This window comes from Coregonus clupeaformis, chromosome 29, assembly GCF_020615455.1.
Source record: "Coregonus clupeaformis isolate EN_2021a chromosome 29, ASM2061545v1, whole genome shotgun sequence".
In the NCBI taxonomy this organism is placed as follows: Eukaryota; Metazoa; Chordata; class Actinopteri; order Salmoniformes; family Salmonidae; genus Coregonus; species Coregonus clupeaformis.
Genome location: NC_059220.1, coordinates 37,771,732 through 37,790,624, shown reverse-complemented (window position 1 = coordinate 37,790,624; position 18,893 = coordinate 37,771,732). Strand labels below are relative to the sequence as shown.

General features: G+C 43.3%; 1 protein-coding gene across 9 annotated transcripts in view; it reads right to left on the bottom strand.

The window, feature by feature from the left end:
* kidins220a (kinase D-interacting substrate 220a) overlaps nucleotides 1-18,893 on the bottom strand; it is a 94,256-nt gene that overhangs the window by 14,032 nt on the left and 61,331 nt on the right. For 5 of the 9 annotated variants that reach the window (XM_045209186.1, XM_045209184.1, XM_045209183.1 and 2 more), the window contains 4 exons: nucleotides 14,460-14,638; nucleotides 12,789-13,015; nucleotides 9,376-9,498; nucleotides 3,419-3,481 (listed from right to left, as the gene is read on the bottom strand). In XM_045209186.1, coding sequence (XP_045065121.1) covers nucleotides 3,419-3,481; nucleotides 9,376-9,498; nucleotides 12,789-13,015; nucleotides 14,460-14,638 — 592 coding nt within the window. Of the gene's footprint in view, nucleotides 1-251; nucleotides 759-3,418; nucleotides 3,482-9,375; nucleotides 9,499-12,788; nucleotides 13,016-14,459; nucleotides 14,639-18,893 lie in introns of those variants that run through there. The other 4 variants (XM_045209190.1, XM_045209187.1, XM_045209189.1 and 1 more) reach the window with 3 other exon arrangements.

Sequence of the window (18,893 nt, the reverse complement as noted above, 5' to 3'; positions counted from 1 at the left end):
AAAGCACCAGAGAGATCAAATACATTTACATTTACATTTTAGTCATTTAGCAGACGCTCTTATCCAGAGCGACTTACAGTTAGTGAATACATATTTTTTATTTTATTTTTTATTTTTTTTATACTGGCCCCCCGTGGGAATCGAACCCACAACCCTGGCGTTGCAAACGCCATGCTCTATCAACTGAGCTACATCCCTGCCGGCCATTCCCTCGCCATACCCTGGACGACGCTGGGCCAATTGTGCGCCGCCCATGATATCTTGTAGACTGTAGAGCTCCTCAATAATGATGGCCCAAATGATTTCTGCTTCTTAGGGGTAGAAATTAGACTACTTGACAGGCATTTCGAATCATGCTCCTAAATTGAGTCTCGCAAACATGGCAACTAAAAGTTGTGTTGAACTCAACTAGAAGTAGGATTCATAATACATGCGTTGGATGACCTAGAAGAGGCCTCCGTTCTATAACTATTGTACATTCAACTAAAACTACATTCAACTAGATAAAACTACATTATCTAGAAGAAAAGATATGCCACTATCTAGAATCAAAAGATAACATCTGTGGAGGTGGGCTACATGGAAGGTGGGTGGAGGTTCTTGTCTAGGTTTCTAATGCATGCTGGGTGAAGGGAAAAGCATGACGTGTTATATTAGCTGGTGGAGGTAAGGTAGAAAGGTGGCGAGAAAGTTAGAGACAGTGAAATCCAAAGAGTTGAGTGTACCTGCTTGGGTCTGAAATGCTGTGACAAGAACTGCTTTGGGAGAGAAAGCAAGGCAGAGAGACAGAGAGACAGAGAGGCATAGAGGCAGAGAGGCATAGAGACAGAGAGGCAGAGAGACAGAGAAGCAGAGAGGCATAGAGACAGAGAGGCAGAGAGGCATAGAGACAGAGAGACAGAGAGGCATAGAGGCAGAGAGGCAGAGAGGCATAGAGACAGAGAGGCATAGAGGCAGAGAGACAGAGAGGCAGAGAGGCATAGAGACAGAGAGGCATAGAGGCAGAGAGGCATAGAGGCAGAGAGGCATAGAGACAGAGAGACAGAGAGGCATAGAGACAGAGAGGCAGAGAGACAGAGAGGCATAGAGACAGAGAGGCATAGAGACAGAGAGAGAGAGACAGAGAGGCATAGAGACAGAGAGACAGAGAGGCATAGAGGCATAGAGACAGAGAGGCATAGAGACAGAGAGACAGAGAGGCATATAGACAGAGAGACAGAGACAGAGAGACAGAGAGGCATAGAGACAGAGAGACAGAGAGGCATAGAGGCATAGAGGCAGAGAGACAGAGAGACAGAGAGACAGAGAGGCAGAGAGGCATAGAGACAGAGAGGCATAGAGACAGAGAGACAGAGAGACAGAGAGGCATAGAGACAGAGAGACAGAGAGACAGAGAGGCATAGAGGCATATAGACAGAGAGACAGAGGCAGAGAGACAGAGAGGCATAGAGGCATAGAGGCAGAGAGACAGAGAGGCAGAGAGACAGAGAGACAGAGAGGCAGAGAGACATAGAGGCATATAGACATAGAGACAGAGAGGCATAGAGACAGAGAGACAGAGAGACAGAGAGGCAGAGAGACAGAGAGACAGAGAGGCAGAGAGACAGAGAGGCATAGAGGCATAGAGACAGAGAGACAGAGAGACAGAGAGGCATAGAGACAGAGAGGCATAGAGACAGAGAGACAGAGAGGCATAGAGACAGAGAGACAGAGAGGCATAGAGGCATATAGACAGAGAGGCATAGAGACAGAGAGACAGAGAGGCATAGAGGCAGAGAGACAGAGAGGCATAGAGGCAGAGAGACAGAGATACAGAGAGACAGAGAGACAGAGAGGCAGAGAGACAGAGAGGCATATAGACAGAGAGACAGAGAGGCATAGAGACAGAGAGACAGAGAGGCAGAGAGACAGAGAGACAGAGAGACAGAGAGGCATAGAGACAGAGAGGCAGAGAGGCATATATACAGAGAGACAGAGAGGCATAGAGACAGAGAGACAGAGAGACAGAGAGGCAGAGAGGCAGAGAGACAGAGAGGCATAGAGACAGAGAGGCATAGAGACAGAGAGACAGAGAGGCATAGAGACAGAGATACACATCAGACTAGAAAATAAGACATTTATCTTGAAACACAGCAGGCAAAGGCACTTTTACAGCATTCCATGAAGCAAAGACTGAAACTGAGAAGCCATTTAGCCATTTAATAATAGAAACAGAGGACATTCAGAAGATAATCTTTGCAGAGAGGACGAACAGCACAGAGCGTGATGTTTGGAGAGAAAGTGAAGCGGAAAGGAGAAAGAAAGAGAGATCTCTTCTCCCCCAACACAGAAAAGTAGAAGTTTCCATTTTGAGGAAGCCTTAAAACCTGGTCCTCCACCCAGACTGTGCATGTGTGACTGTGTGTACACTATGTCAGTGTGTGTGTGTTACACTGTGCCATTACGTATACGCATGTGAGGGTGTGTGTGTGTGTGTGTGTGTACCTGTGTGTGTGAGCAAGCTCCCTGTGTGTGATAAGGCTGTAATTACAGTGGTGCGGAGTTGTGGGCAGCAGAGGGATGGGGAAGAGGAAGCGTCTCTGTGAGGAGATAAGCCCTGTGCTCATTGCGCTGCTGCTTCCGGCCCCGCTAGCCTCTGATGCTAATCCCTCCTCACCAGCCCTATGGGGATATAGCCGCTACACTATTCAACAGCTGGGGCTAGGCAATCACACTAGGCTGCCTACTGCACACACATACAGACTGTGCTATATACACAGACCAATAGAGAGCGGGGAGGAGAGAGTATTAGAGGGATATAGAGAGGGTGGGATACAGAGGGTGATGGTAATCGAAAGAGATGGAGAAGGATCAGTAAGGACAGTAGGCATTGAGGCCTTTTCCTGTTGGACTTCAATAGTGAACAGAACAAGTCAGTCAGACACATTGTACTTACCCAAAGGAAACCTAAGCTGAGACATTGGCCATTGTTAAACGTGTATATCCATTACTAATTCCCATGTCATTAGCCTTTAGTTACTTCAACCTTCCTGTGCACTAGTTCTGTATGAATATGCTCCCTACATGCAGATACTGTATTGAATGGTATTGTCGCACTCGCACGGTGGTTAGTTCACTCCTGGACAATGAGACTCACATTCAAACAGAACTGAGCTATTACACTTAGCTCCGGAGCTGGCGACAAACAGGGGAGCTACCGGTGCAACTATTCAACATGAGACATGAGACATTGTCACTGACATACCCTGTCTGCTTTCGAAACCATGTTAGTGTATCTGGCCGATGGACAAGGTTAGCTGTGTGTGCGAATGCATGGAAAGCATTTTGGTGTGTTTGTGTGTGGCGAGTTGTGACAGTCAAGACGGAAGGACACATGCTCCAGCTAATGCCAACACTCCACACCAGCCTGTTGTGTTACCATAGGGAGGTAATTGGTAGTGGGGGTGGGGAGGCCCTCTCTGGCATCCTCAGCAATTACATCCTGACATGGGCACAGAACAGGGCACGGGGTGGGTAAGGGGGCACTGGATATAGGAATAACCCAAACTAGTAGGGGATGTAAATCAAATGCATGACAACACACTCCTTTGAGAGTGAAAAGAGGGTGGGAGGAAAGAAGAGGTGTACATGTCATGCTAGCTTACATAATGGGCCTGAAGGTAGATAGAGAGATCTACTGTGACCCACTGCTTCTGCATTAACTGTACATCTTAATTGCAATAGTCAGCAGGACGAGTGGAATGTAACGAGAGAAAGTTCCTTTGGCTTTTTTGGAGAACAAAATACATTTGGGAGGTGAACACGTGTTTCACAAAGCCAAAGGGAATCGATGTCAATCAAATGGTTCCGACAGTCATTCATAATTAGCCATTAAACCTACAAACTATCACTATGCCAGTGTTGTAGTACTCGAGACCGGTCTCGAGTCCGTTCCCGAGACCACATATTGAGTGTCTCGGTCTTGTCTCGGTGTCGGATACATTTGTACTCGGTCTTGACTCTGTCTTGTAATTTCTTCCTGAGACCAGCGGATGAAAAAACTAATAATTATCAGCTTCCATTCAGTCAGCGCATAAAACCGCTTTGCCAGGCCAAATATATATACTTATTTCTTGAAACATTAATATCTTAACAGCCTTTATATCTATTATAGACATGTTTGTGCAGTTGCGAACATACAGGCCTTCAGTGTGTGACAGGTTTGTGATTCTGAAAGGACAGCAACCGTAATACCAGCGCACTTACAGTACCAGTCAAAAGTTTGGACACACCTACTCATTCAAGGGTTTTTCTTTATTTTTACTATTTTCTACATTGTAGAGTAATAGCTAAGACATCAAAACTATGAAATAACACATATGGAATCATGAATCTGTGGTCCTCTGTAGCTCAATTGGTAGGGCATGGCGCTTGGTAGAGCATGGCGCTTGTAACGGCAGGTTAATGGGTTCGATCCCCGGGACCACCCATACGTAAAAATGTATGCACACATGACTGTAAGTCGCTTTGGATAAAAGCATCTGCTAAATGGCATATTATTATTATTATGTAGTAAACAAAAAAGTGTTAAACAAATCAAAATATATTTTATATTTGAGATTCTTCAAATAGCCACCCTTTGCTTTGATGACAGCTTTGCACACTCTTGGCATTCTCTCAACCAGCTTCATGAGGTAGTCACCTGCAATGCATTTCAATTAACAGGTGTGCCTTGTTAAAAGTTAATTTGTGGAATTTATTTCCTTCTTAATGCGTTTGAGCCAATCAGCAGTGTTGTGACAAGGTAGGGTTGGTATACAGAAGATAGCCCTATTTGGTAAAAGACCAAGTCCATATTATGGCAAGAACAGCTCAAATAAGCAAAGAGAAATGACAGTCCATCATTACTTTAAGACATGAAGGTCAGTCAATACGGAACATTTCAAGAACTTTTAACGTTTCTTCAAGTGCAGTCGCAAGAACCATCAAGCGCTATGATGAAACTAGTTCTCATGAGGACCGCCACAGGAAAGGAAGACCCAGAGTTACCTCTGCTGCAGAGGAGAAGTTCATTAGAGTTACCAGCCTCAGAAATTGCAGCCCAAATAAATGCTTCACAGAGTTCAAGTAACAGACATCTCAACATCAACTGTTCAGAGGAGACTACGTGAATCAGGCCTTCATGGTCGAATTGCTGCAAAGAAACCACTACTAAAGGACACCAATAAGAAGAAGAGACTTGCTTGGGCCAAGAAACATGAGCAATGGACATTAGACCCGAAATCTGTCCTTTGGTCTGATGAGTCCAAATTTGAGATTTTTGATTCCAAATCGCCATGTCTTTGTGAGACGCAGAGTAAGTGAACGGATGATCTCCGCATGTGTGGTTCCCACCGTGAAGCATGGAGGAGGAGGTGTGACGGTGTGGGGGTGCTTTGCAGGTGACACCATCAGTGATTTATTTAGAATTCAAGGCACACTTAACCAGCATGGCTACCACAGCATTCTGCAGCGATACGCCATCCCATCTGGTTTGCGCTTAGTGGGAGTATCATTTGTTTTTCAACAGGACAATGACCCAAAACACACCTCCAGGCTGTGTAAGGGCTATTTGACCAAGAAGGAGAGTGATTGAGTGCTGCATCAGATGACCTGGCTGCCACAATCACCTGACCTCAACCAAATTGAAATAGTTTGGGATGAGTTGGACCGCAGAGTGAAGGAAAAGCAGCCAACAAGTGCTTAGCATATGTGGGAACTCCTTCAAGACATTATCAAGAAAAGCATTCCAGGTGAAGCTGGTTGAGAGAATGCCAAGAGTGTGCAAAGCTGTCATCAAGGCAAAGGGTGGCTACTTTGAAGAATCTCAAACATAAAATGTATTTTTATTTGTTTAACACTTTTTTGTTTACTACATGATTCCATATGTGTTATTTCATAGATTTGATGTCTTCACTATTATTCTACAATGTAGAAAACAGTAAAAATAAAGAAAAACCCTTGAATGAGTAGGTGTGTCCAAACTTTTGACTGGTACTGTATGTAGGAGAGTGCCAGCGGTGTAGTGGAGGGTATACGCAGGTATAAACTGTATACCCACTATTTTTTCAGTGGGCATTGCTTATACTCACTTCTTAATCCCTACTAATGCATATCAAAGTAGTGTAGTGGAGGTATATGACTTATCAATTATGTAGTACAATAGAGAAAGCATGCACAAAGTAGCCTACACAATCGCAAAGCACATTAAATATATTCACATGGGCGCCGCACACATAGCCTAGTTTCAGCAGAATATAATCTGCAGGCATTATGGCGCAGCTCACAGAAGAGTGACATCAGTAGCCAGTAGGGTAGGAAATATGTTTCAACTTATATCTACCAGTAAATGCTAACTAAGGCAACAATGGGTATGCAAACCAGGTATTGAAAAAGTTTAGTCCGAAGTGTTGGTTTGTAGGCTATTTGTGATGCGCAATTGTCATAATGCGCTGTTTGCATCAGGGGCGTAGACATGGATGGGCCTGGGTGGACAGAGGCCCACCCACTGGGGAGCCAGGCCTTGACAGGTCCACCCAATCAGATTGATGTGGTATAAGTATTGTTGTGGACTTAGACCATCATTTATTTGTATTATTTCTATAAAAAAAAAAAAAAGTGATTTTGAGAGTGAAAATCTCATAAAATCGAAATGTACAACTATTACTTCCCATTGCAAGAAACATTTCACGTTTAGCACACAAAATAACCAGTGACCTAAAGTTTAAAGTGGAACTGACAGCGTTTTAACTACTTTGCAGATATGAAACAAACAGCCAATCATAATATCAGTCAAAAATATCAAATTTGGATGCAGTTCAATGCATGATTAATATAATTCACCAATACATTTCTTGGTAGTCTGAAAAATATTGCTATCAGGTTGTAAATCTCACCTGGCCTGGTACATTGTTTGCTGCCTCCATTCGGGATGCACTTTCAGTTTCAATGACTCAATATTCTAGATAAAAACGGACTAATGTAACTAACGCTCGGAATGTCAAACTAGCAAGGGCAAGGATCACAAGTCAGTCATAATGTGGCTAATAGGCTAGTGTACCTATTTATGTAGAAAGCTAAAAACACGGAGCCTAACGTTAGCTAGATAGCTAGCTAGCTACTAGGAGGATGTCATGCCATTGGAGGAGTGGGTGAGTGACTGACCTTTTCCCTTCATATCGTTTTTTGGTGGTTATACACAGCTAGAGATGCAGGTGTCATTTGGTTAGCTAGCAAGAACTTGAACGACTGTTATACAGTTAGCATATCTCTTGAATTCGCAAATTCACTCTGGCCATCTACTCCGATTTCAGAGCACTCTCGTCTGAGTGGGCCAGAGAGCAGAACAACTGATTAATTTACGAATGCACAACACCTGCTTAATATGACCGGTGTCAGTAAATGTAGAGAAAAATAAGTTATAGTTAGTCAAGAACGCTCTAGGTAACATGTAAACAGCCTAACCAGCTGTGCTACGGCGAGTAAAATGGTCAGAGTGAGGTGTTCTCTCATTTGTGTCTGGAAGTAGCTAGCCAACTTTAGCCAGTTAGCTTGGGTGCTTGGTTGGGACAAGCATGCATTGGCAGGCAAGCTGCAGAAGGATGAGGAGGCTAAAATTCCCCATCGTTTATCAGAGCAATTTTGACGACCAACTAGCTGAAAAAGTTTGAGAGGGTTAATCAAAAATTTCCTTCGTTAGATTTTAGCCCATCTTGCTCTGGCTAGCATTAGTTGTTGATCTTGTTGTTTTTTTTGTGCATAAATGAGGGAGCGAAAGCCTACCTTTTCATGGTTGTTTGAGCAATAGGACTGTAAAGTTCCCAAATGTAAGAGGACTCCCGTGGTGTTTACATATTTGCAGATTTCCATTCAGGTGTATTTTGTGGCTTTTGGCGAATGCGTTCTAATGATCTAAAGTCGCGCTGTTGCAACTGCCTGTAAACACACAGTCCAGTTCAAAGTGAATGATGGCAGGCTCATGTGGCAAATGGCTTGTTTGTATAAAGGTCTACTGTAGCTCTTGATTGGCTATAGCGCACCGGTCTGTGTATACTCTGGTCCCCGACAAGACAGATGTTTTTTTATTTTTTTTTATTTACTACAGTGTCTATTAATTGTCCAAACGCACAGCCACTTTCCCACTCTATATTGTGATATAATTTTCACAAATATATATTTAGTATACATAATTCCCAAACATTCTAAGAATTTGTGAAAATGACCATATCTATTTCTATGACCATATCTTTTAAATTGTCATATTCTTCCTGGGGATCTATATGAACAGATTTTAATAAGATTTAATGTTGCTAAAATGCTGTCAGTTCCGCTTTAAATGCAACAATGTTTCACACATAAGTTATTTTCAAAGAGATGGCTAACAACAGCAAGCGCGCTGCAATAAAAAACACAGTTCCATTCACCAGATGATCATTTGAAACTTAACTTCTTGTTTAAAGTTATTCTTGAAAAGGGAGAAGCTAACAAATTAGCAACAACATCCTCTTTGATAACACATGCTGCAAACTAGCAGACAACAAAAACTAGCTAGCTAGACCATAGGAAAAATGCTGCTATTGCGCAGTGACCTGTTGGCCTTCAAGAAGGCAGAAGTTTCCATACGTTTTTGTAAAAACGGTCCCACTCATTAAGTCAAAATGTGATTGGTTGAATCCAAAATGTTGCCCTAATACAGTTGAATGTCAGATGCCTTTATCTAGCTTCTGATGGCCTAGCCAATGCCTGACTTAGCTAGCTAGATTTATCTCCCCAGAGACCAGCAAATAAAAATCCTGATTGGATATTTTTTCCTCTTCCGTGTTAACCCTTTCCAACAAAAATTGAAGAGATTACATCAGAACATCATTGAAAATAATTAAATAATAATCATTATTATTATATTCATTATTTTATAAATCCTTAGCCCTTCTCTGAAGGCGTAGAAGGCCCATTGTTCCCCCTTGTGTTTGGGTTAGTAATAATTTGTATAGTGGCTCTATTTTCCCTCAGCATGCATTATTTCACTATTCTGAATGTCTAAAGAATCCATATATTGTTCTGAAATATGAACACAGAAATACTGGACATTTTGAACTCTTATTATGGTAGTGATTTGACAAAATTACAACATGGTCTTGAATTGGACTCGCACTTTTTTAGTCTCGGTCTCCACTTGGTCTCGGACCCCTTGTACCCTTGTACCCTTCCTGGTCTCGCCCCCTCCGGTCTTGGTCTTGACTCAGACTCGATTTGCTCCGGTCTTGGATCGGTCTCGAACACAACACTGCTCTATACTACAATGGACTACTGCTAGCTTCTAGCGCTAGGTCTACTACTGACAGGCAGCTCTGTACTTACAAGTCCATTGGGGTCCCTGGGGTAGCCTGCTTTAATGGAGGGGCGTGACTGAGTCGGGGCAGGGTGAGGATGGGAGCTGTATTGATGCCGGGGCAGGTGATACACATGATGGGGGAAATAAGGCTATATGGAACCCAGGGAGAGAGGAAGGATGAAGAAGGAGAATGGTTAAAACACACAGAATGAGGATTGTATGAGGGATCATTCATACACATACACTACCGTTCAAAAGTTTGGGGTCACTTAGAAATGTCCTTGTTTTTGAAAGAAAAGCAATTTTTTTGTCCATTAAAATAACATCAAATTGATCAGAAATACAGTGTAGACATTGTTAATGTTGTAAATGGCTATTGTGGCTGGAAACGGCTGATTTTTAATGGAATATCTACATAGGCGTACAGAGGCCCATTATCAGCAACCATCAGTCTTGTGTTCCAATGGCATGTTGTGTTTGCTAATCCAAGTTTATATTTGAAAAGGCTAATTGATCATTAGAAAACCCTTTTGCAATTATGTTAACACAGCTGAAAACTGATTAAAGAAGCAATAAAACTGGCCTTCTTGAGACAAGTTGAGTATCTGGAGCATCAGCAATTGTGGGTTCGATTATAGGCTCAAAATGGCCAGAAACAAATAACTTTCTACTGAAACTCATCAGTCTATTCTTGTTCTGAGAAATGAAAGCTATTCCATGCGAGAAATCGGCAAGAAACTGAAGATCTCGTACAATGCTGTGTACTACTCCCTTCACAGAACAGCGCAAACTGGCTCTAACCAGAATAGAAAGAGGAGTGGGAGGCCCCGGTGCACAACTGAGCAAGAGGACAAATACATTAGAGTGTCTAGTTTGAGAAACAGACGCCTCACAGGTCCTCAACTTGCAGCTTCATTAAATAGTACCTGCAAAACACCAGTCTCAACCTCAACATTGAAGAGGCAACTCCGGGATGCTGACCTTCTAGGCAGAGTTGCAAAGAAAAAGCCATATCTCAGACTGGCCAATAAAAGAAAAAGATGAAGATGGGCAGTCTGAGATATGGCTTTTTCTTTGCAAGTCTGCCTAGAAGGTCAGCATCCCGGAGTCGCCTCTTCACTGTTGACGTTGAGACTAGTGTTTTGCAAAAGGGTTTTCTAATGATCAATTGGCCTTTTAAAATGATAAACTTGGATTAGCAAACACAACGTGCCATTGGAACACAGGACTGATGGTTGCTGATAATGGGCCTCTGTACACCTACAGTGGGGAAAAAAGGATTTAGTCAGCCACCAATTGTGCAAGTTCTCCCACTTAAAAAGATGAGAGAGGCCTGTAATTTTCATCATAGGTACACGTCAACTATGACAGACAAAATGAGATTTTTTTTCTCCAGAAAATCACATTGTAGGATTTTTAATGAATTTATTTGCAAATTATGGTGGAAAATAAGTATTTGGTCAATAACAAAAGTTTCTCAATACTTTGTTATTTACCCTTTGTTGGCAATGACACAGGTCAAACGTTTTCTGTAAGTCTTCACAAGGTTTTCACACACTGTTGCTGGTATTTTGGCCCATTCCTCCATGCAGATCTCCTCTAGAGCAGTGATGTTTTGGGGCTGTCGCTGGGCAACACTGACTTTCAACTCCCTCCAAAGATTTACTATGTGGTTGAGATCTGGAGACTGGCTAGGCCACTCCAGGACCTTGAAATGCTTCTTACGAAGCCACTCCTTCGTTGCCCGGGCGGTGTGTTTGGGATCATTGTCATGCTGAAAGACCCAGCCACGTTTCATCTTCAATGCCCTTGCTGATGGAAGGAGGTTTTCACTCAAAATCTCACGATACATGGCCCCATTCATTCTTTCCTTTACACGGATCAGTCGTCCTGGTCCCTTTGCAGAAAAAACAGCCCCAAAGCATGATGTTTCCACCCCCATGCTTCACAGTAGGTATGGTGTTCTTTGGATGCAACTCAGCATTCTTTGTCCTCCAAACACGACGAGTTGAGTTTTTACCAAAAAAGTTATATTTTGGTTTCATCTGACCATATGACATTCTCCCAATCCTCTTCTGGATCATCCAAATGCACTCTAGCAAACTTCAGACGGGCCTGGACATGTACTGGCTTAAGCAGGGGGACACGTCTGGCACTGCAGGATTTGAGTCCCTGGCGGCGTAATGTGTTACTGATGGTAGGCTTTGTTACTTTGGTCCCAGCTCTCTGCAGGTCATTCACTAGGTCCCCCGTGTGGTTCTGGGATTTTTGCTCACCGTTCTTGTGATCATTTTGACCCCATGGGGTGAGATCTTGCGTGGAGCCCCAGATCGAGGGAGATTATCAGTGGTCTTGTATGTCTTCCATTTCCTAATAATTGCTCCCACAGTTGATTTCTTCAAACCAAGCTGCTTACCTATTGCAGATTCAGTCTTCCCAGCCTGGTGCAGGTCTACAATTTTGTTTCTGGTGTCCTTTGACAGCTCTTTGGTCTTGGCCATAGTGGAGTTTGGAGTGTGACTGTTTGAGGTTGTGGACAGGTGTCTTTTATACTGATAACAAGTTCAAACAGGTGCCATTAATACAGGTAACGAGTGGAGGACAGAGGAGCCTCTTAAAGAAGAAGTTACAGGTCTGTGAGAGCCAGAAATCTTGCTTGTTTGTAGGTGACCAAATACTTATTTTCCACCATAATTTGCAAATAAATTCATTAAAAATCCTACAATGTGATTCTCTGGAGAAAAAAATTCTCAATTTGTCTGTCATAGTTGACGTGTACCTATGATGAAAATTACAGGCCTCTCTAATCTTTTTAAGTGGGAGAACTTGCACAATTGGTGGCTGACTAAATACTTTTTTCCCCCACTGTATGTAGATATTCCATTAAAAATCAGCTGTTTCCAGCTACAATTGCCATTTACAACATTAACAATGTCTACACTGTATTTCTGATCAATTTGATGTTATTTTAATGGACAAAGAAATTGCTTTTCTTTCGAAAACAAGGACATTTCTAAGTGACCCCAAACTTTTGAACGGTAGTGTATATCTGAGGTAACCCTAGAACTGTGAAGGATCCTTTTTTTAGAGAGGAGGTCTGCACTGTAACATTTAAAAATGAGGTTAAGTGGGTAAAGGGACCTGTATTGTGAGGTGCACTGAGATAGCTGTGCAGTTACATTAACAAACAGAGGTAAGTAACCATCACTTAACAAAGCATGGATTTCTGTCATACCTTGTCCATAGACTGCTTACAGGGTCGTGTGTCTCCAAAGGTAAACTGAGGTAGATTCAACTGCACTGTGATTCTCTTCATACTAAGGTGTACCTGAAGTACGTTGAACAAAACTTTGCTACTCTACAGTATCCTAAATTAATGTGTTCTGAGCTACATTCAGGTGCATTCAGTTGCCTGTCTGCTGATGTGTTGATGTCTCACCCGGGTGTAGAAGGGGTGCTGGGGGGCAGGCATGCTGTAGTAACTGCCGTGGGGCTGGGGGGGCACTAGCCCTGGGGGGAGCAGGGAGCCAGAGAAGGAGCCCGTGGGGGAGCAGGCAGCCGAGTGCTGGCCGAAGGCAGAGGCGGCGCGGGCTGGGACGTCCTGTAGGGGCAGCGTGGGATAGGTCACTCCTCCAATGTGCATCTGCTCCCTGGCAGCACGGACATCTACAGGGAGAGGGGGAGCGACAAGAGAGGGGGAAAGATGGTAAGAGGACTAGATAAGGAGAGAGATCGAGAGAGGGCGGGAGAGTGGGTGGAGAGACAGAAAGACATTATGAAGAGAGAGAGGGAGAGGAGGAGGGGAGGGAAGGAAGAGCGGGGGAGTGAAAAGGAGACGTTTCATCTCTGATGCTGATGTAGATCACGTCTTGGCTCCGACTATAAAGAGACTTTAGATCCACCCACTCAGAAACGGATTCAGCCAAACATATTTGATCATTCTTAGCGGGTTCACATAGAGAGGTTCTGTGGAGAGAATGCAAATCAAATGCCACATACATGGATAAACTTTCATTATGTGATTGAGTGCACTTGAGGGAGCAGGGTGGAAAATAACACATTGTTAAAGTTATTGGCTTTACTGAAAATAGACAACATTAATTCAAACTCTCACTTTTGTCTTTTTTTCTGCTGATAAATTGCATTTTATAATAACATTTTAAAAAACAGAACATAGTGGGATAAGTGGCCAGGTAAGAAACGGGCACCAAAATGTCTCGGTCATAAGAGTGCATGTTGTTGAATGATGGGTTGAGTAGAGACCCAATCCTGCAGTACAGAGCACAATGGAGGCCTTATGAGTGAGTGAGTCAGCCTGGTAAGTGAGTGAGTGGGTATCACTGACCACCGTGCCCACTGGCTGGCTGCAGGACACTGGAAACGGGACTGGATGACTGGCCAGGGAGGGACAGGGGCATTGGTCACCTTCCAAAGCTCACGCTCACACACACACACACACACACACACACACGCTTACACAGTACTGTCTTCGTTATTAGTGACGTCAGGCCTTTGAGCTGGATAGCTGACCGACTGTTGTCTTTGGCTGCATTTAAATGTGTTTGGTTGCAGATCAATGAGTAAGTAACAATTTAGCCAATTACACAAATATAATGACAGAACACTTACAGTGCCTTCAGGAAGTATTCATACCCCTTGACTTATTCCACATTTTATTATGTTACAGCCTGAATTCAAAATGGATTTCATTGATTTTCTATCTCACCCATCTACACACAATACCCCATAATGACAAACTTAAACCATGTTCTTAAGACATTTTTGCAAACTTATTGAAATTGAAATACAGAAATATCTCACTTATATAAGTATTAATAAGTCAAGGGGTATGAATACTTTCTGAAGTATTCATACCCCATTCACTTCAGTTCATGGCATGTTCACAAAGAGAGTCTCAGAGTAGAAATGATAACATGGGATCAGTTTTTGCTTTTAGATCATAATGAATAAGACTATATGGACAGGGGGGACTGATCCTTGATCAGCACTCCTACTCTGAGATGATATGGGCCTTTCAGCTGAGTGTAATGACTGAGTGTAATGACCATTAGAATAGTGAATAGTGATGCTTGTGTGTAAATATAAGGACCTGCGATGATCTCCCGGAGTTTGGGGTCCAGGTTGACAGTGCAGGGGAGGAACATCTCCACGTCGCGTGCCGTGAGGACGGGAGTCCTAGAGGACAGAAAAACCTCGAAGCTACGGATGTCCCCGTCGATCTCCAGCAGGGGCTCTACGTCTTTGGTGGTGGGGATGTTTTTGGAGATTCTAGAGAGGAAGCGAGAGAGAAAGAGGAAATAGGAGGAGGGACTGTTAAACATGCTAAAGATTACAAGATATTTAGTATATCTCTAGTAGAGGCCCTGCAACGGTCATTGCTGCTCTTGCTGTTTCCGGCATCATGAAAGAGAGATAATTCCATTTAGTTTGGTGACTGATAGCTCCAGTTTGTTATCTGGGTCTGACAGCAGAGGAAACATGAGGAGATGACTATCAGAGGTTTGCAGCTCTGACTCATTTAGAAGCTGTGTTCAAATGGGAGCGTTCTGCAAACGGAGATGTTTAAGCTTTTTTTGTAGCCTCGAAGTAAATATACCCTGAGTGTACAAAACATTACATAGACTGACCAGGTGAATCCACTTCAATCAGTGTAGATGAAGGGGAGGAGACAGGTTAAAGAAGGATTTTTAAACCTCAAGACAATTGAGACATGGATTGTGTATGTGTGCCATTCAGAGGGTGAATGGGCAAAACAAAATATTTAAGTGCCTTTGAACAGGGTATGATAGGTGCTGGGTTTTTCACACTCAACAGTTTCCTGTGTGTATCAAGAATGGTCCACCACCCAAAAGGACATCCAGCCATCTTGACAACTGTGGGAAGCATTGGAGTCAACATGGGCCAGCATCCCTGTTTAATGCTTTCGACACCTTGTAGAGTCCATGCCCCGACGAATTGAGGCTGTTCTGAAGGCAAAAGGGGGGGTGCAACTCAATGTTAGGAAGGTGTTCCTAATGTTTGGTATACTCCTTGTATATTTATGGAGATGATGTCATTGAACATTATCTCACAAATATTGCATGTCCATCCATTACATACAGATAGATGTACGGTAGATGACCCAACTGCATTGTGCAAGTTCTTCCACCCAACCACCAGAAAATGGTATCAGAAACATTTTCATACCTTGCCATTTTTGCTTTTCTTGCTGGAAAAGTTATTCAACCACGGCAAATAGCACATTATTAATGCATTCTGAGGCATGAAGTCATGTTTTCATCATCCGTGTGGGTGTCAGCCTTATCAGATGAATGAGCAGATTTCTCCAGAACAAACATTTTGCTTTTCATTTGTCAGTCGGTCTGTCTGTCTGTGTTTGTGTGTGTGTGTGTGTGTGTGTGTCTCTATATTAAGTTGTGGGAAAGCACAAGCTGGGTTTGGAGGGTATTGCCTGATCCATTTTTGGGGGAGGAACAGAGGTTGGTCTTTCTGCTGTTACCACACCATCGTGCTAAACTAACTGAAGGCGAGCTGGTCTGGGCCCAGCCTTACTGCTGCTGTTAGCTCATCCGAATTTGCTCAATTTGCGGAGGAAAAATCTTGACACAATTGAAGCTCAGATACCTTAATGCCCAGCTGAGCTAGATCTGCTGGGTAAACAGACCGGGGTTAAGACCTTCCGAGGCGTCGTTGTTGTACACAGGCAGGAACACACACGCAACCAGATGTACAGTAGTCTAAATGCTGTAACAGAATCAGTGCCCTCTGCACCTACTGACACGCAATCCACAAACACCTGACTCAGTGACGTCAGTAGCGGAGACCAGTGATGATTTGCCCAAGCTAGTGTTCTGGTTAGCTGTGCTAATCCACATTTTACCTTGATTAACCTGGGTCAAAGGGGTCAGAATAGTCTGAACAAGTCACAGGTTGTTATTAGTGCAGTTATTTTCTGTGTCAATCAAATAATCATGACAATATAGGTACACTTTTAGAAAAAAGGGTTCCACATGGGTTTTTCGGCTGTCCCTATTAGAGAACCCTGTGAAGAACTCGTTTGGGTTCCAGGTAGAATCCAAAAGGGTTCTTCAAAGGGTTTTCCCATGGGGAGAGCCGAAGAACCCTTTTAGGTTCTAGATGGAACCTTTTTTCTAAGAGTGTAAGCAGTGCACTCTTAGACCTCTAGTTATGTGAAATAAGTAAGGAATAACCAATGAACATCCCCCAAAATTACTCTACATTGATACCTGGAAATAGCTTAAAGGGATAGGTAGCATAAATGTTACCACATGTAACATATGGATTTGCATTAGAATACACATCAAAAGCCCCAATGCAAAGTTAAACCTCACTTTCCTATTTTTCGAATTATTACATAAAACTGATCAGAATTCTGAAGTCATGCCGGAAAAAACATTTGCGGCGTGTGACGTAATATGGAGGACCCGGCAAGCCAGCCTATTTCCTATAATGTAAACTCCAACAGAAATAACTTAAAATGTATAACTTCATATTAAACCAAATCGATTGTAATTTTCTGCCAACTAGCCTGCTAACGTTAGCCCTACTAGCCTGCTAACATCACGTTAGCACTGCGTGAGTCAGCCAGTTGCTATAAACACCTATCTTACAGCTACATTAAAGTATACCAAAGTTTTGGAAATACATAACGCCATCTAACCAGTTACCAAATAATGTTACCGGTCTATGCAGTTATCGTAGCCAGCAAGCCAGCCAGCCAGCTAAAGTTAGTTATTTTATCCTGCCAGCTAACTAGCCTAGCTAGCCAACGACCACAGTCTACATAGCTATGTAGTAAGCCAGAGAAAAACTAGTCTAGCACAGACAGAAACCCACAGAACAAACAAAAAAAAAGCCACCAGATATAAAGTAGAGATTGGCCAGCTAACTAGCCTACTACCACGGTCTACATAGCTAAGTAGAAAGCCAGAGAACAACTAGTCTAGCATAGGCAGATACCCACAGAACACAACAACAAAAAAGCCAGCCGATTAAGAGAGCGGAGACTTACCGATTCACGGCTGAATTAGCTACCAAAGTCAAAGAAGAGCCAAGGAGAGGCCTTCAGAGGGAGAGTCAGCTAGCTAATCCAATAGAGATATAGTGAGGTAACTCCTCATTGAATTTACCCGGTTCATCTCCATCACTGCTGACACTCGCGATGTTCCGGTAGATCGGTAGGAAATAGAGGTTGCAGGGTTCACATTCACGCTCGGCACAGCACCTGGTTTCAGTCAGTCTCATTCCGAATCCTGCCATCCACTGGTTATTCTAAGCCATTGAAGTACTCTGCGGTGAAATAAGCACCGCATACAGTAGACGTGTGCACGGTTCCCATACTCCAAATCCACTCGCTTCAACTTGACAAACTGTTCCGACTTCAAAGCTTTGTCCTTGTGGGCATTACTGCACTAGCTACAAACGACCGAAATCAACTACAACAGTCACTCGCTCGTTCGACTACCACTACCAAACACACAGGAGAAAAAGAGTTGCAGTTTTTTGGCATTCATTTATATGGTTTCTTCTTTGTGGATGTGCATAGTAGCTCACCAGTGCCAACACTTGGTTTGGAATATAATTACATGCTAGTATGGCTAGTAGCTAACGTTAGCCAGCTGGAACTAGCTAGGTAGCACCGGTTCTCCATATGATGTTGAGAAATAGTGCATTGTGGGTAGTTCCGAAGATATCCAGAAATAAGTTAATAAATATATAAAAATGCTAAAACATAAATAGGTTTGTAGTTATTGGTAACCAGATCACAACTGCAACTAAGTTACTAAGTCTTTGACCACACTGTGTTGTTACTTGTGTGTAAAAACTCATGCTTCCTATCCTTTAAGGCATCAGCCCAAAATGTTTTTGTGGTTTGCCATAGTAGTGGATGTGCTGACACATAGGGTAGCGTCTGAGTCTAGCCCAGGAGGAAGTGCAGGCAGGGTGTGAAGCAGGTGGGTGAGAAAGAAGAGGAGAGCAGAACAGCTGTGCTCCGCTGGACAATGCCCCTCACTGTGCTCCATCACAACCATCTAACCAAAGGGTCAGTGCGGTCTGAAGGGACGGACAGATGGCCATGCTAATAGTCAACTGACCTCTCACATTAAGGCCATTAGGTGGCCGCCTGTCTGTCTGTCATGAAGTACACATCCACAAAACAGGCACATAACCTCTCAGACACTCTCACTAACAAAACACACAGTCTCAAATGCACAAAACACACTGTCCACTACCAAAAACACCCAATCACACCTGGGAAGGTCAGTGACGATGGGGATTTCCATAGATAGATTCATGGTAGTGAGGGAATGTGATTTTGATTCCATTTCCCACGCGCTGTATTAACCCACGCTGAGAGCCTTGTGCTGTTCCAGCAGTCCAGCTGGGCTCTCTGTTTATTTGTGTGCACAAAGACGCAGACCAACAGGAGCCAGTGACACACACACACACACACACACACACACACACACACACACACACACACACACACACGGCACTGATG